The following is a 16,713-nucleotide window of genomic DNA, read 5'->3' on the forward strand; positions in this document are numbered from 1 at the left end:
GAGGGGGTGAGCCCTTTGTGGTCCCTGTACTCTCAATGCTGCAGACACCCTGTTCCCCAGGTCTGGCCTGGCCCTGGGCTCACTGGTGCCTACTCAGCCTTTGGCCTTGGATTAAAGTTACTTCTCAAGGGGGCTCTCCTTAGCCCCACTCCTCCCCACCACCTGCAGGTGGGGCTGGTCTCCATCAGTTGCCCCCCTACCCTCATCCTGTTCTCTCCCTGGGCTTGGTCCAGAGGGCGTGGTGAGCGCAGGGCCCGTGGGAGTCCAGCTTGTTGTAACCTGATGAAGATGCCCGGCACTGAGAAATGGCTTGGCCCTCAGCTGTGTATTGTGGGTTTGGGATTGGCCAATTCCAGGTACACAGGACCAAGAAAAAGGCAAGCCACCCACTTGCACCCTTTGGGTGCTCTAGGCAACACTGATTCCCATTAGTTAGTTGATGACTGAGATCCCTATATTCCAAGAACAATTAAATCAATAGCAAGAAAACAGATACCCGCTAAACCAACTGTCACACTGTCACCTAGGGGAGACCGGGTTGCGATGGAGCCATTGTTCTATGCACGGATACTTACACTAGGTTTTGTGTTTTATTAAAAGTCTGTGTGGGTACAGAAAAAAAACACACACACTTATGTTAAAATATCCAAAGAAAATTTACTGCAACTTCTGTAGAATTGAATTTGTGCTACAAGACATGTTGCATAGGAAACTATTTAAAGCCCCTGAGGAAAAATCTCAATATTTAAGGTGCGACTGGTTTTGTTTCTTCTTTGGGGAAGAGTGAGAGACGCTCTCTGGGAAGACTGAAGGCGGAGAGTGAAGAACCAGTACGTAACGTGATTTCATGTGATGATTTGGGGGAATTGTGTATCTTGGTTCTTGCAGCATAAAACATGTAGTGTTTTTTTTTTTATTGTTGTTGTTGTTTTCTAGTCAGTTGGTCTTCCGTATTTGAATCAATAGATATATAGGAATGTTTTAGCCCAATAAGGGATTTACATTGATTATACTAAGTAATTAGCATGTTTCCAGAAAGCAGATTTAGAGAATGAGATGCCGGAACCCCAGATGGCCCAGCATCACTCATGTAAGCACAGCGCATATCCTGGCCCCTTCCTGGGGATCAGCTCTATTGATCTGCCAGTATTTCTTCATCCCTGTCCCTCACTCCCTTCCGAGATGCATCCACAACGCAACTGTAGAATTCAGCCCAGCAAGTTGATCTCCAACCATCAAGGTTATCAATGCAACAGTCCGCCAAGTCCCAGATTTTATGTGGGAAACATTTTCAGATGATATTCATCCTGCTCAGATAATCTTCATATTGTTTAAAAAAAAAAAAAAAAGATTTCCCTATGCTATTTATTTCCAAGGAGAGATGGGCACACCAGGAGGGGAGAGGGGTTACATTTTAGGTGGAATGAAGTAGAGAATTTGGCAAATGGCTGCGGGCACCTCTGGACGTCAGCGTAGGGTGTGCTTGTGGCGATGTTTTCTTCGTGCCCAGAGGAGAGGCTTCGAGCTCTGCAGCAAGCACTCCCCTGCCCCCGGGGAGAAGCAGGACCTCTCAGAGCTGCAGGGGCCACCTCTCTCCAAATGGCGTAGCTCTTTTGCAGGATTAAGGGCGCACAGGCAGGGGCCATAGAGAATGCCACCTGCCCGCCGCCCTCTCATCTCCAGTGCACCCAAATTGCTCCTGTTGGATTTCACTCTTCCTGCTAAAGCTCAAAAAAGCTTCCCCTGTGCTGTGGCCGTTCCTTTACTGCAACACGAGGCCAAGGTACAGAAGGTAATAAAAATCACAGGGAATCGCAGGGCTAGGACAGCCTCAGAAAGAACGGGCACGGACCACACTCATTTACTGAAACACCACGTTTCCTATTTGATTTCTTTTTTTTTTTTTTTACAAGTACAGAGGCAAAAAGGTCCACCATCTGAACGAGTGTCTTTCCGTGCTAAGTGTTGAAATGCAAAGAGAATCCGGCAATCAGAGATACCCCCATGACCCTTAAATACATATATACATCTGTAACATAATTTAAAAAGGTCTTTATAGAACATAAAAACCTCAACAGCATCTGCCCCTATGAAGTGTTTTCTTTTTTTTTTTTTTTACCTTTACGGTCCATTAAAAAATTAGATACCACCTTTCTCGTACGCGCCCCCACCCCCATACTTTAAAAAAAAGTGATTTAAATTTAAATTTATACTTAACAAATAGAAAGCTATTTGATTGGCAACAACCTGCAGTAGAAATTCCCTTCAGGTCTCCCCCGTGACAGAGGAGGCGGGTGGAACATCGCGTGTGCTCGGTCCTGGGTGTGGATCCAGCCAGGAGGGACCCTGGGTCTGTCTGAGCTGACCTTCCCTCCCTCCCCAGCTCTATGTGCCCGCCTGGGCATCTGGGGCAGACAGAGGGCATGAGCCCCGGAGCAGCCCTCCGGGAGGGCATCAGGAGGTCAGAGACCCGTTCAAATCACAAAGTCGTCGTGGTCCACGGGACTGAAAGCGGCCGCTCGCAGGATGTCCAGGGAGTTCACCAGGATCAGGGTCCCTGTGAGGTGTTTCCAGCGCTTGGTGATGGGGTTTTTCATCTTATCCAGGCCGATGTGCAGCTCCTGGATGACATCCCGGTAGCTGTCCCCGATCTGGTGGCTCCAGGTGAGTAGAAAGTCGTACGCGGGCTTCCACATGGCCTGGATAGTGGAGTTGTCCAAAACCAAAAGAGAGAGAAAAAATTGGGGGACACTGAGAGACTGGGTCTTAGAACCTCTCCTAGTACCAGCATCTCTGTTCATCACTGATGCTACTTTTTAAAGAGTGAAATGAACCCAAAGAAGCCGCCTCCGTCCCGGGCCAGCACATTTCAGAGGGAAGAACACACTTTGTGTGAGAGCAGGTGTATAGTACCAAGTAGTGACCGAACAAACAGAAAGGGTTTCTCTTTCCTTCCAACCTCCCGTAGCACTTTCCATTTATTTAGAAACTCATCACATCCATAAAGGATGCCCTTATTCTTGCGACTTCTGCTTCCGAGGTCTTGCAAGCCTGACTGTCTTTCCAGAAACTTAAAGTGACCACCACAAAACAAGTGAGAAAACAAAGACTCCCTGAGCAGGAACCCAACCAGCCTTGGCCAAAGCTGACAACATACCAGGTATGCATTTCGCACTGTGCAGGGCAGAGCCCCAGCCAGAACTGATCACAAAGGGCTCCGTCAAGCATCATTGGGCTGAAGGTAATTTAACATCAGGATCAGGGACGGATGGGCAGTTCCAAGGATGCCGTTCCAACGTCCCACTTGACGGGAGAGTGGCCTTGCCGCTGCCGGGGCCCGGCTCACAACTAAGGATCCCGAGGAGGATGAGACTTGCTCCCGCTCGGCGAGAGCCTACTATGTGCCAAGCACTTGCCTCCACATTTTACCTGTGTTGTCCTCGTAAAAATGCTGTACAGTAGACGTCGCCATCACTGCATCTTACAGGTGGAGGGAAGGGCAGCCCCACTCACCTCGCTGTCTACCACCCCGTTCCTGTCGCGGTGAGGGGACTCGTACGCGTCCATCTGTCGCTTGGACACCTTGGCGAGCTTCTCGGCCAGCTCCCTCCAGCGCTGGGCCACCTCGACCGCCGTGGTCAGGAGCACGAAGTCCTGGATGAGTCTGACCACCAGGCCCTGGCAGTCCATCTTCAGTAAGGCCTAAGGAGGAAGGAGCAGGCATGAGGCAGAACAGGCGTGAGGCAGGACAGAGGGCAGGCTCCGGTTTCATGGGAAGCCCGCACCGCAGAGACCACGAGCCAGTACCCTCAACGCGGCAAGGCCTGAGCGCCAGCACCGCCGCGACTCCCAGGTGCAGGAAAAACCACGATCTGTGGGAGGTACCGGGTCCCCCGCCCACAAATTCTCGTCCTCCTGGAACCTCCCAACGTGACCGAATGCCAAAGTAGGGATCTTTGCAGATGTAATTAGCTAACATGAGGCCCCACTGGACTAGGGTGGGCCCCTCATCCAATGACTGGTGTCCTCATAAATAGAGAAACAGACATGCAGAGACAGAGAGAAGAAGTCCACGTAAGGATGGAGGCAGACGTGGGGTGATGCAGCCACGTCACTGGAGCCACCAGGAGCTGGGAGAGGGGCACGGGCCAGGCCCCCGCAGAGCCTCGAGGAGCCAGCCCTGCCGACACCTCCAGACCTGTCCCAGGATAAACCTCTGCGGCTCGGAGCCTCACAGCTTGTGGTACTCTGTCGCGGCAGCCCCGGGACGCCGACAGGCAGGGTGCGTGGGATGACGGCTGTTCATCTGTTCCCTCCCCGGCTGGGGCACCTGGAGAGGTGATGCCCTTTGCCCAGACAGCCAGCTCGGCACGGCCTGGGGCTCAGAGCAGGACAAGCTGACGTCAGCAGGGGGGGAGACCCAACGGGCAGAAGAGGTGCAGGGGAGGGCTCAGATCCAGGCCTCTCAGGTTCAGGCCTCTCAGGTTCTGGAGACACACGAAGGCCTCGCGTGGAGGGGAGGCTAACAGGACCATCAGGAAAGTCTCCAGAATTGCTGGGACTGCTCCCTTGACAAAGCTGCGAGAGCCTTCTGGTGTCTCTAGGACAGGGATCACTGACTATGGAGGGACACAAATGCCCGTCAGCCGGGAAGGAGGCAACGGGCAGAGCCTTGCCCAAGCCCCGGCTTGGCCCGAACAGCACAGGCCCACCTTGGACTCGATCCCCCAATCCAGGAAAGGGGCTGGTCAGTCAGGTGGGCTTCCAACACAGGGCTCGACGTCCTGTGGGTTCTGTGGGGCCCCAGGCTGGAGGCTGTGTCACATGAGCGTTTCTGGCTTAAGGAAACACAAAGCCACATCAGTAGCACAAACCCGCAGGCCTCCTGTCCGCACGCATCACCCCGAGCTACGAGCTACACGGACGGCTGCTGGGTGTCGGGCTGCGGGTCCGGTGAGGCCGGTACAATGAGTGTGCAGCTTTGGGCGGCCAGGATGGAGCCCCAGGCAGGGGGAGAAGGCGCGGTGAGGACCAGCTCTCCTGGGCCATGGAAGGCGCGGCTCGCCCTGCTCTCATCTGCGGACCCTCTGCCGGACTACAGCCTGACACCTGCAGAAGCGACGGGGTCTGAGACCCCCTTGGGTCCTCGGACGTTGAGGATGCAACCAAAGAGATACCGCTACCAGTCACCGGGCCCGGCCCTCTTTCTGTTCCTCTACGCTCTGTCCAAGCACCTGACGTCGCTTCAAGGCTCCGAAGAGAAAGTGTTAAAGACGGCAACCGACCGACCAGCTCAGCCAAACACACCGCTCACGCGCTCCCTTCAAACATTTCACGAAGACGCAGGCGGCCTGGCATCTGTGCAGGATCAATCTGCGGGGCTCCTACTTGAAAGAACGCAGCTATTTTTGAGTATTCTCACCTACGTTTTATGTTTATTTGGGGGCAACTTAACAAATGAAGAAATGGTGACTTTTGGGGGAGTCCCTGAATGCAGAGGCTGACGCCCCAGCATCTCAATCTTTGCCTTTAAAACATAAGATCAATCTGAGGCTGTCCTGGGTCCGAGGGGGCTATAAAGGTGGGAAGAAAGAAGGGAGCTTGAGGACCACGTGGTCCTTTTCTGATTTTTGTTTTTGATTTTAAATAAACTACCTTCACTGAGTGCTTCCAGTGAGCCGGGTGCAGGGCGCATCTACCTCTCAGAACCCCCATGAAGGGAAGCCAAGCTCACCCCAATTTGCAGGTAAAATCGGAGGGAAAGGGAGGGGCTCCCAGACCTGGTGAGGGCCTCCAGGCAGCCTGTCCCCAGCTGCTACCCACCACGTGGGTTGCACTGTGTCTGTTTTATAGACCCCGTAGATGCTGGGTGGCTTGTCCAGGGTCCCACAGCTAGAGGGCACAGAAGTGGAGGCAGGTCCAGATTTCCCGGTGCTCGGGCCAATGGCCTTTCCAACTGTGTGGGCACCACGTGACATCAGCACGAGGCTTCATCTCAACGATTTACAGATTTCAGAAAATGGTCTCTGAACTTTGGTATCTTCAAGTGGAACTGTTTGAAAAAACTTAAATGTTTACTAGATTTGTGCTGCAGAAGATGTGAAGAGTATACAGGGATGTGTTTATGGTATGGGGGAGACGTGTGATAAATTGGTAGAATTCTGGATTTAAATTCTTTTGCTTGAATAAAAAACAACAACAAGGTCCTACTTATAGCATAGGGAACTATATTCAATATGCTGTGATAAACCATAATAGAAAAGAATATGAAAAACAATGTATGTATATGCATAACTGAGCCCTTTTGCTGTACAGCAGAAAGTAACACAACAATGTAATTCAACTCTACTTAAATAAAATAAATTAAAAAAAAAAAGTTAAGAAGAAATTCTTTTGGCGTGGTGTGGTTTGAGCCCAGACACACAGGAGAGGCAGGGTGCCCTCCAGCCACACCTGGTGTCCTGAGAAGGCGTCTGGCCAACCTCCGGTGACAATGGCCCCACCCAGGCTTCCTCACAGTGTCCCAGCAGTGTCTGTGTGCTCAGTTGCCAGGCTCCGCAGGTGGCCTTGTTTTCCAGGTAACAGAACACTTCAGAGTCGCCTGCTTCTGATTCGGGTATCCCTGGCGGGGGCGATCAAAGCTGCTCTCTCCCAGGGCACTGGGTGCAGGCACAAAGGTCCTGAGAAACTCAAACCCTCTCTCTGGCCCCGAGCGGTCACAGCTGGGGCAGAGCGCTGCCCACACCACCGCCAAGGGGTCGTTCATGCATTTATTTTTTCTGAACGGCACATTTTGGGTGCCCACCAAGCCTCAGCAATAGAAAACTTCTCAGTGGCAGGGATATGGTGCTGGAACCTTTTCCCTGAAGCATCCTCTTTCATTTCTGCACACAGAGCAGTATACACAGGTGATACCAGAAATAAAGCACAAGGCTGGTTCCAGCTGGACTCCCACGAGCTGGAGTGACCCATGACTTCAGTCAGGGTGGCCAAGTCTGTTCCAAGGGCAAGACAGGACCTATTTTTGGCTTCGCGGGCATGGCGTCTCTGCCTCAGCCACTCGACTCTGCCAGTGGGGCGTGAGAACAGCACGACAACACTTGAACGAGTGGGCAGGGCTGCGTTCCAGTAAAGTTTCATTTACAGAAGCAGGTGGCCCGCGGGCCAGTGTGTCAATCCCTGTTTGAAGAGACATTCTTATGAAAATACAACGAAACATCCCTTTGCTGTGTGTCCACCCCAGTCATGCTCCCATTCCTGAGATGTTAGAACACCAGAAGGGCAGTCACCATGGCAACCCTGCTCTTCCCTGCATCCGCAGCCTTGGGCTTTGGGACCACCCGGCAGGAAGTCCCCAGGCACCTCCCTAAGTGCACAGCAGGTAGTTTCTGTGTCCTCTCCTGGGGGGTAAAGAGCTTTTCCTCCTGATTCAGAGCCTCGCTCCACACCGTCCTTCTCCAGCCCTAGCTCTCCCCGATCTCAACATCCCCCCTTATTTCCATTAGTTTTCAAGGTTCTCGGTGTTGATTTCACCCGCACCTCACTCCTAAAGCAACCACCCACCTTGACTTATATCCCACAGTAACTTTCCCTTTTTCAGAGAAACTTCTCCGAGAGCCCAGAGCACCCTTCCTTCCTTCCTTCCTTCCTTCCTTCCTTCCTCCCTTCCTTCCTTCTTTCCCTCCCTCCCTCCGCCCTCCCTCCCGGCCAGGAGGACACTGTGCCTCTCTTAATCCCCAAAGTCGGGAACAATCTCTTACACTGAAAGTGTGTCGTTGAATGAAAACACTTCCAGTTCTCAGAGAGCTGGGTTCCTCAGGGTTCTGTCTGCCACCCTCCACACACACACACACACACACACACACACACACAAGCACGAGATGGCCATCACCCCAATCCACGCAGTTCTACAGCATGAGCCAAATCCTTCTCTCTACTCAGTGCTGAGTGTTGTCATTAAGTCCTGGTACAAACACATAGCAATGTCTTCCGCTTGGGCTTTCGACCACACTCAGAAAACCCTTCCCCAAACCCACAAAGTGTATCAGAAGCAACATTAATGCCCTAAAAACAGAGGAACGTACTCTGTCGTTTCTTGCCTTCATGAAACAAAACAAAAACCGACATCGAAACCCAAGGCTCAGAGAGGTGAGGGGAGCGTATACACACCAGCAGGGCTGTCCAGTCTGGTCGCTGCAGTGATAGCTCTCGACACCAGCAGGGCTGTTAAAGCATCCCCTGTCATTCTCAGGCCTTGCACGCCCCGAAGTGACGCCCACTGCCACCCGCCAACGCTGGCTCCTCCCGTGTCTGGAGGGCTCCTACAGCTCGCAGCACGTTGTCATGGAATGCACAGGGACAAGCGTGCAGAGCCACGGGGCCGGGACCCGGCTCGGAGCAGCGGTGGTAACGGTGAGACCAGGCGCCACTGCCCTACCGGAGACCGAGGACCAGAGCACCTGCCCAGCTGGGGGGCCCGCAGGCTCCACGCAGACACAGACAGAGCCGCCTGTACATGCTCTCCAGGCGTGTACAGAATGCAGAATATGGACAGTGCAGGGCAAACACAGGGGACTGAGGAATATCCGCAGTGTCTACACTGCAGACCACTAACACAGGCTGCCTCTGGGAGACGGGCCGGGGGCCTTCTCTGCTGCTGTTCCTCAGGACTGGCAAATAGCAACGCAAAAAGCAGCATCTGCTGTTTTTACAAACAGAAAAGTCAATGAGGATGATCTTCATTCTGGAAAAAAGCAAAACCTGGGGTGAGCCACAGCAGTGGGGCAGACCCCAGGACCCCAGAGGCTCTGACGGTCAGCACCGATGTGCACGTGGCCTGGGAACTGCCCCTCTCAGCCACGCCGCAACCCAGACCCAGGGCCATCGGCCATCCAATCCCCACCCGCCAGGGCAGGATGGAAAAAAACCCAGGGCTACTGCACAGGGCGCCCTCTTGCTAAGGTCGGCCAGGTCTGAAGGCAGATGGGGGCAAAAAGCCAAGGGATCCAGGCACAAGCATGTGAGGGGCTCCCCGCCTCAGAGCACTTCCATTTGACCTGTACTTTTCATCTCTGACCTCTGCTAAAAATGACCCGCCCACTCATTGCCTTAACAAGAGGAGAATCCAGGGATGTGTGTGAAAATTAGATCCTCCACCGCCAGGTGTCCTGGTATTCTGAAAGAATGACACTCAGGGGGGCGGGGGGGAGGGGGAGACTGGCTGTCACCTGAGTGGCTCTAAGACTAGAAGGCAGCAAGGAGCAACACACCTGGGTAGATGCCCAAGGAGCAGGACACACCTGGATCCCCAAGGAGAAGGACACACTTGGATCCCCAAGGAGCACGGACACACCTGGATCCCCAACGCGCAGGGACACACCTGGATCCCCAAGGAGCAGGGACACACCTGGATCCCCAAGGAGCATGACACACCTGGATCCCCAAGGCGCAGGGACACACCTGGCTCCCCAAGGAGAAGGACACACCTGGCTCCCCAAGGAGCAGGGACACACCTGGAACCCCAAGGAGCAGGACACACCTGGGTAGATCCCCAAGGCGCAGGGACACACCTGGATCCACCTGGCTCCCCTTCACGTCCCCTAAAACACTTAACACCCCCCTCCCCAATGCTCATGGAATAAAGCACAAGCATTATCCAGCCCAGGTGGCTGCGTGTCTCCCTCCCATCCCCCCCACGTATCATCAGCTTGATTCAGCCCAGCCTCCGGCCTCTCCCAGCCTCTGGTTCTACCCCATCCCCTGTTCCTCTGCACCCTTGGCCCTTGCCCATACTGTGCTTTCAACCCGACAGCCCCTCCCTGTTGGATGGGATTCTGCACATCCCCCCTGAGTCAGGGGGGATGTCTGCCTTTCCCTGGTCCACCCATGCCAAGGGGATCTTTTCTTCGGGGCCCATTACGAGTCTGTCTTGCACTCCCGTGGTTGTTCACTCCGCATCTCCCTCAGGGAAAGGCCCAACACCCAGCATCCCCACTAAGCACACAGTAGGCACCCAAGAAATGTTGAAAGAGTATGGAGTGCAAACACCTGCCCCTGCCTGGCCGTGATGGCTCTTCCGAGCTCTGTTAGCAGCTGCAGCCATCTACCCGCCACCAGCTCTCGCGGGCCTGTTTCTGACAACAGAATTTGACTTCGAAAGCTCTTCCAATAGGTGGTGCCCATTCCAACCCACAAGTCCCCCCAGCTAAGAGATCCCCAGGGGTTCATTCAGTGCCCTCTAATGCCTGGGGACTCTGGGAGCTCTGTCCACCCCGGTCACTCTCCTTGGGGTCAGCCCAGCATCATGCCTCCCCCCATTTTCATTATAGTCGGCGGGGAAGCACCATCGGTGTTGGATGGTCATCCTCTGTCACAGACATGCACGGCTTCTACTGGAGAGCTGGGCGGACCGGGGACAGAGGGGCATTTTCCACGGTGGTCACACCATGCAGGTAAGCAAGGGCAGCAGAGGCACAGCGGGAGGTCACACGGTTACACAAGATGCCTCTGGACCAGCTCCGAGATTGAAAATATGCACTAAAACAATAGAAAGAGGGAACGGAACCAGAGAGCAGAAACACGTCTGACCTCACGAGACTGCGTCCAGATCAGATTCTTAGCCTGCATCCATTCATTCATTCACTCATCAACTATCTGGTTGTTTCCTACGTGCCAGCGTCCTTTCCCTCGTGGAGTTCATAGCCAGTTAGGGTAATGACAAGAACCATGAATACAAGTAAACAAGACCATTTCAGATTCGAGAAGGCACTGTGAAGACAACGATACAATAACACAGACGGTCAGTGACCCAGAGACACAAGGTTGCTTTATCCAGGGCTGCAGGAAAGGTCTGACAAGAGAACATTTGAGCTGGAATCTGAAGGACGATAAAAAGCCACGACGTGAAACTGGGGGAAGAGAATTCCAGGCAGAGGGAACAGCAGGTGCAAAGGCCTGGGGCAGGGCAGCTGGGTGTGTCCAAGATACAGGAAAAGGCCAGAGTGGCCGGTGTGCAGGGGCAGGTAGGGGCCCCCAGGGTGTGATAGGCGGGGCCGGGTCTTACAGGGCCTGTGGGGCAGAGGAAGGGGCCGGACCTCGTGCAGAGGGCAGTGGCGGGATGGACACCTCAGTCCTTGATTCCTTTCTCCTTCCCATCTCCCCGTAAACTTACCATCCAAAACCTTCACCACTTCTAATTCGTTCAATCACTGCTTCCAAACCAAGGAGCCATACTAAACAGAAAACTACCTTCAAAATGAGAGTGGTGGGGAAGAGGTGATCTGGCTGTGACAGGGCTGGAGAGGGGGTGGGTTAAATCAGTGGTTGAGGCCATAGGAAGCTTGACTGCTCAGTGATTTGTTACGTCCCTGGAAATAAAACACCTGGTTTCCAGTGACTCCTGAGACACGCTGGGATAAATCAGCCTGTGGTTTCTAGAAGTCTGGCCAACCATTCAAATCTGCCAGCCCAGAAGATGAAAACATAGGAGAGGAGTGGGTGAAATGCTGCAAAACCAGTTTCACTTCTGTACCGCAAATCTAACCTGTCTCGGGGCCAAGTTCCTGCCAAGGTCAAGGTACATTTCCTCCTCTCTGGGAGTCCTGGCAGGTGTGGGGCTGGCGGGGGGCGGGGGGCAGGGAGAGGGAGTTGGGACGCACACAGACCCCCGTCCTCACACACACTAACCCAAGGAAGCCACCTGAAAAACCTGCTCTCAGAGAAAGTTCTCCAAGTTGAATAAAAAAAAGATGAAAAGAAATGAGGAGGAAATGGAAGTGAGAGCCACCTCTGTCCAGGGCGGGAGGAAGCCGTTCAGGTTGATGCATCCTGCACGTCTGCCGGTTCCAGGTGGGCGTTTTCTAGCTGTGACGAAGGAACGGTCAATACCCTTTATGTTCCATGAATGCACATCATTCCACCATCGACGGAGGACCCCAGTTGGACGCTCACCCCGCCCACTGTGCGAGGTCCATCCACGAGGGCACCGGGCAGCTCGGGCTGGAAGCAAGCTCCGGGAATTGATCTCACAGGTGGGCCGGCGAGGCAAGCCCCTGAAGGGAGGGTCCTGGGTCCCCGCTGTGCAGGAGCCCCATCCGGCTCGGGGGGAGCTTCCTCTGCTGCCCATCCCCACCCCCGCCTCACCCCCCCATTGCCATGACAACCGGCTTCCTCCCCCGCCTCCCCCAACCGAAGCTGCCATCGGCGACCCATCAGCGATGGATGCCCCCAACGACCCCCCGGTTGCCACCTCCAGTTCCCGTCTCCCTCCTCTGGGCAATGTCAGGCTCTCATCTTGCTCCACGCACCTGGCACTTTCTAGTATCTTGGGGCCACCGATAACGGGTCTTTCTTCATGCCCCGATCCCTTGCCGGGCTGCAATGCATACTCCCTGCAGCAGGGGCCATGCCACCGTGGACCGTATCCCTTCTGTCCCCCCAGCCCCACGGGGCAGCCCAGGACGTTCATGCAACGATGACCCTCAGCTGTACAGCTCTGGCCACGCGTGCACCCTCAGTCACGCAGACACGCCTGGCCCATCCGTTCCAACAGGCGTTCACTCAGAATGGCAAGTGTGGGGGGAAGGAGGGGAGTTGAAGTGGCAGAAATTCAGGGGCGCTGGGAGTCACTCCTTACAGAGATTAGGAGGCGAAAAGGACCGTGTGGAGTCGGCGGAACACGAGAGAAAAGCCTATGACCAAGTCCCGGGGGTTTCCCGTGGGAACAAAAACTAGGGACGTGTCCACATCATGAGGACCAGGAAGAGACCTGAGTCGGCTTCTATCATAGAAAGAAGTCTACAGAGAATGTCCGGCACAGATGTGACCAGGGATGCCCAAGGACATTAGGCTTCTCCCAGGTAACTCCTCCAAGGCCACCATGACTGAACCGGCAGTTAGAGTGGACCACCTGTGGGTGGCATGACCAGCGCAGAGCGCAAGCCTGTTGGAGGCCGTGATCGGGTCCAGAAAGCTTCCCATTTGGCTTGTGGGCCGGCTGTGCCCAGCAGTGGGACTCTTAACTCCCCCCTCTTTACTTCTTAGGGTCCAAGTTCCCAGTTGTGCTGGCAAAACAGAGGCCGTCCTCACCCCAACTCAAACACACGCAAGAAGGAGGAAGAGGAAATGACACAGAGAGAGGGGAGAACCTTCAAGTAAGGCCTGGAGAGAAAAATTCACAGCAAGATAAAGTCAGACTTTGGGGCGGTGGTTCATCAAACTTTCGAGTCACAGATCCCGCTGGGAATCTGATGAAAGGATGGATCTTGTCCCAAGAGATCTAAACAGGGGTGGGTGGAGCACAGGGCCCCCTTGCGTCCCCGACCGGGCAGGCAGAGATGCATTCTGGACCTCCAGGGGAGCTCACAAATTCAGCAGGAAGAGACCTGAACGACCCTCGCCGCAGTGGCTCCGAGTTGTTTGGGGATCCCTACCGGTCCCACGTCAATGCCTATCCCCAGGTGTGTGTGAGTTTCAGGGAGCAGAACGGGGGCCCAGACACCGGTCCACGGACTCCCGACACCACACCCGTTCCCACACGTGCAAGGGGAGAGGCTGAGGCTGGACCGAGCCCCATCCTCCGCGCGTCCGAGCCCCACCGGGCGCTTACCATCATGAGCTCCTTCTGGAAGGACTTCCGGTCTTTGCTCTCCGTGCTGTTACAATCCTCCTTCAGCTTCTCCAGGACGGACGCCACCCGCTCGGGCTCGCTGTCCAGCTCGGCCCGGCAGAAGAAGGTGAGCGGCAGGTTCCCGTAGCCCAGGGCGTCGGCGAAGGAGCGCCAGCTACTGATGTTCTCCATGAGCAGCGTGCGGACGGAGGCGTAGATGTAGGTGAGGAACTTGCACGGGCGCAGGATCTGTTCCAGCAGCACCGCCGTGCTCAGCTCGGGCCCGGACAGGAGGCTGGGCCGCGCCTTGCCCACCACCAGCACGTTCTTGGCGTGCACGAGGCCAACCCTGCCCTGGTGGTAGCCGATGTACCACTCCTTGGTCCACAGCTGCCCCTTCAGCCGGATCTTCTCCTCGCTGAGCAGGGCGATGGCGTCCCCCTTCTTGTACTCCAGCAGGTAGTGGTTCTTGCTCTGCCGCACCACCGTCTTGAGTAACCTGCCGAACTTGAGGCTGGACACAGGGCGGTCCTGAAAAGTCGGGTACTTGGTGGTGGCAGCAAACGGGGACAGGATGATCTTCCCGACCTCGTTCTTCTTGAGGAACCGTCTCTGCCCGGACGGCTTGATGGCACTTTTCGGGGGTGGCTGTGGGGTCTGGACGCAAAACTGGGTCAGGATGGCCTCCTGGTCGTCTTTCACCTGGACCCTCAAGGTGAAGTCGGAGAGCTCGCTGGCGTTGTGGCAGCTGATGGGGAAGATGAGGCGGCTCACCTTGCCCAGCTTCACCTGGAACCCTCTCACGGCCTTGGCCTGCTCGCTGGCTTTGACCTCGTAGTTGGTCATGTTGGAAAACATGCAGACTCGGAGATCCTGGGGCCTAGACAAGATGAACTGGTGCTTGCCCCAGAGCTGCAGTGCCACTGGGGCCGGGCTAGGGGCCTGGCGGGTGACCTCGCTGACCAGCAGGGTCTTGGGGGCACAGTCATGCCCGAAAATGGTCACCACCGTCTTGAAGGATGGGTGGATGTGTTTGGGGCCATAGAGACCCACGGTGACTTTTTTATTGATGAAGTCCCAGACCGTGGAAGGGTAGAGGATGTTTGGGCCGTGGGCAACGATGGCCAGGTACATACAGGGCTCCAGGTTGTCCAGCTGGACCCGGACCGTGTCCCCATAGCTGTACGTGAGTGGGATGGGGACAAAGGGCCCCTCCTTTGAGTCGCTCCTCAGGCACTGGAGGCCCACCGTGCTTTTGCTGAAAATGTCACCTTTCACCTCAGCTGAAACCTTCATCTCCAAGACGATGTGGGTTTTCACCTCCAGGGTGCTCAGCTTCACCTCCAGCACCGGGCTGACGCAGCTGCACCTGTCGCTGTTGAGCTCCAGCGGGGGGTCCAGCAGAGCCTTCATGGAGATCTGCTGCGTCTCCCCTGGGGCCACGTGGCCTTCGGGCACGTGGATGCTGATGTTGGTGTCGGGAAGCTGCACGGCGCCCCCCGAACTCTCCAGCTTGCACACGATGTTCGTCTCCACCGCTTGGGTCTGGCCCCACCCGGGACTTTGGCCCAGCAAGTCCAGGTCGTGGCAGGACCGGGCCAGCTTCCGGTGGCTCAGCCAGGCAGCCCGGAAGTCCTCCCGGCTCTGGAACTGCTCGGGGGCCGGCGATTTCAAGCCCGTGAAAAACCCCGAGGACGCGGGAGTGTCGGACTTGGCTTGGAGGACGGAGAGTTCCGAGAGGCTGTAGGAACGCTTGCTCCGGAAGAAAGGGTTGTCCCGCCTGACCGTCGGCTCCGCGTGAAGGCGGCTGGTGGCCGGCAGCTCGTCGAAGATGTTGCCGGCACTGTTGGTCATCGCTGAGCTGGACTCGGTGAACGAAGATGTGCCCGTATCGAAGAGGAGCAAGTCCACGGTGCTTTTGGGAGTCGGTAGGTCCGCGCTGGGCATGGCTGGCACGTTCCCATTGAGAAACGGGTTTGTCTGGACACCGTTCCAGAAAGGATTATTACTGTAGGTTTTGCTGGACTCCCTCCTGTCATCTGTCCATCCTCCGAGCAAATCTAACTCCTTGGCTACCTCGTCCGGGCTGTCTGGAAGATTGTCGATCATCCCGCTGTCACTTAAGGTGGAGTTCCGGTAGTTTAAGGGCTGCACGTAAGAGGAAGGGATGTAGCCCATCTCCGTGGTGTTGTGTGCGTACCACCACTCCCCGCCTGACGTATCCAGGACGTAGAGGTGGTCGCCCTTGGAGAACTTGAGGGTGGTGAAGTTGGTTGGGCAGTAGTCCTTGATTGCGATCACTTCCTTTGCATTTCCAAAGGGCGTGGGATTGTCTACGAGCAAGGCACTGGGAGAAGGCACTGCGTAAAACACAAAGGACAGGAGGTGAGGGCGGGCCCTAAGGGCGAGGCAGAGCATCCGTCAACACCAGGGAGAAGAGAGGTCTGGAAAACCATCACCCCCGACATGGAGACAACGAGTCCGGCAAGTAAACGACAGACACAAACCAAAGTAAAATCTGATGGGCGATTCACCTGGCCGACAGCCTAAATCGAGCGTTGTCTCCCCAGATTCTATCCCATCCCAACGCGCAGTCTGAGTCAGGTGGAAAGGCCACAGAGAGTCTCTCCACCATCCACAGAAACATGAATCAGCATAATGGAATTATCAATATGTCCCAGGTTTTGAATATCTCATTTTGACCCAACTTTTCTTTATGTTACTAACTTACCGGGACTGCTGCTAGGTCGAAAGAGAAGCTGAATGTGATTTACTTAGAAAACACAGTGATGCTGAGTTAAGCGATCCAATGCATGTAACCAGGGACTGGAAAAGACCCGCAACAGAATCTCTCGGTGTCTAAGAGCTGATTCCATGTCCTGCCTTCAGCATAAAATACATAAACCAAGGGGAAGGTTCCCTTGACTATCAGGCCTGTTTCCTAGTTTCCAAGTTGAACCCATTCTTCATCAAACTGTTTATATGAAATAAGATTTTTGAGGTTGGTCTCTTTCAACCTCTTTTAAACGATCATTCAGAACAACATGGAAATGGTCTCTCTGTCATCCCTTGAAAATCAAAGGTTTAGGTCTGGTCGTAATTCACAT

General features: G+C 54.9%; 1 protein-coding gene across 4 annotated transcripts in view; it reads right to left on the reverse strand.

Annotated features, from left to right (window-relative positions):
• Positions 1-632: 632 nt before the first annotated feature.
• The window catches only part of SH3BP4 (SH3 domain binding protein 4), a 91,209-nt gene continuing 75,128 nt past the window's right edge, over positions 633-16,713 (reverse strand). For 3 of the 4 annotated variants that reach the window (XM_068544183.1, XM_068544184.1, XM_068544185.1), the window contains 3 exons: positions 13,607-15,966; positions 3,514-3,702; positions 633-2,699 (listed from right to left, as the gene is read on the reverse strand). In XM_068544183.1, the coding sequence (XP_068400284.1) occupies positions 2,475-2,699; positions 3,514-3,702; positions 13,607-15,966 (2,774 nt within the window). In that variant the 3' untranslated portion in view covers positions 633-2,474. Of the gene's footprint in view, positions 2,700-3,513; positions 3,703-6,294; positions 7,180-13,606; positions 15,967-16,713 lie in introns of those variants that run through there. The other variant, XM_068544186.1, reaches the window with a different exon arrangement.

This window comes from Eschrichtius robustus, chromosome 5, assembly GCF_028021215.1.
Source record: "Eschrichtius robustus isolate mEscRob2 chromosome 5, mEscRob2.pri, whole genome shotgun sequence".
Taxonomy (NCBI): Eukaryota; Metazoa; Chordata; class Mammalia; order Artiodactyla; family Eschrichtiidae; genus Eschrichtius; species Eschrichtius robustus.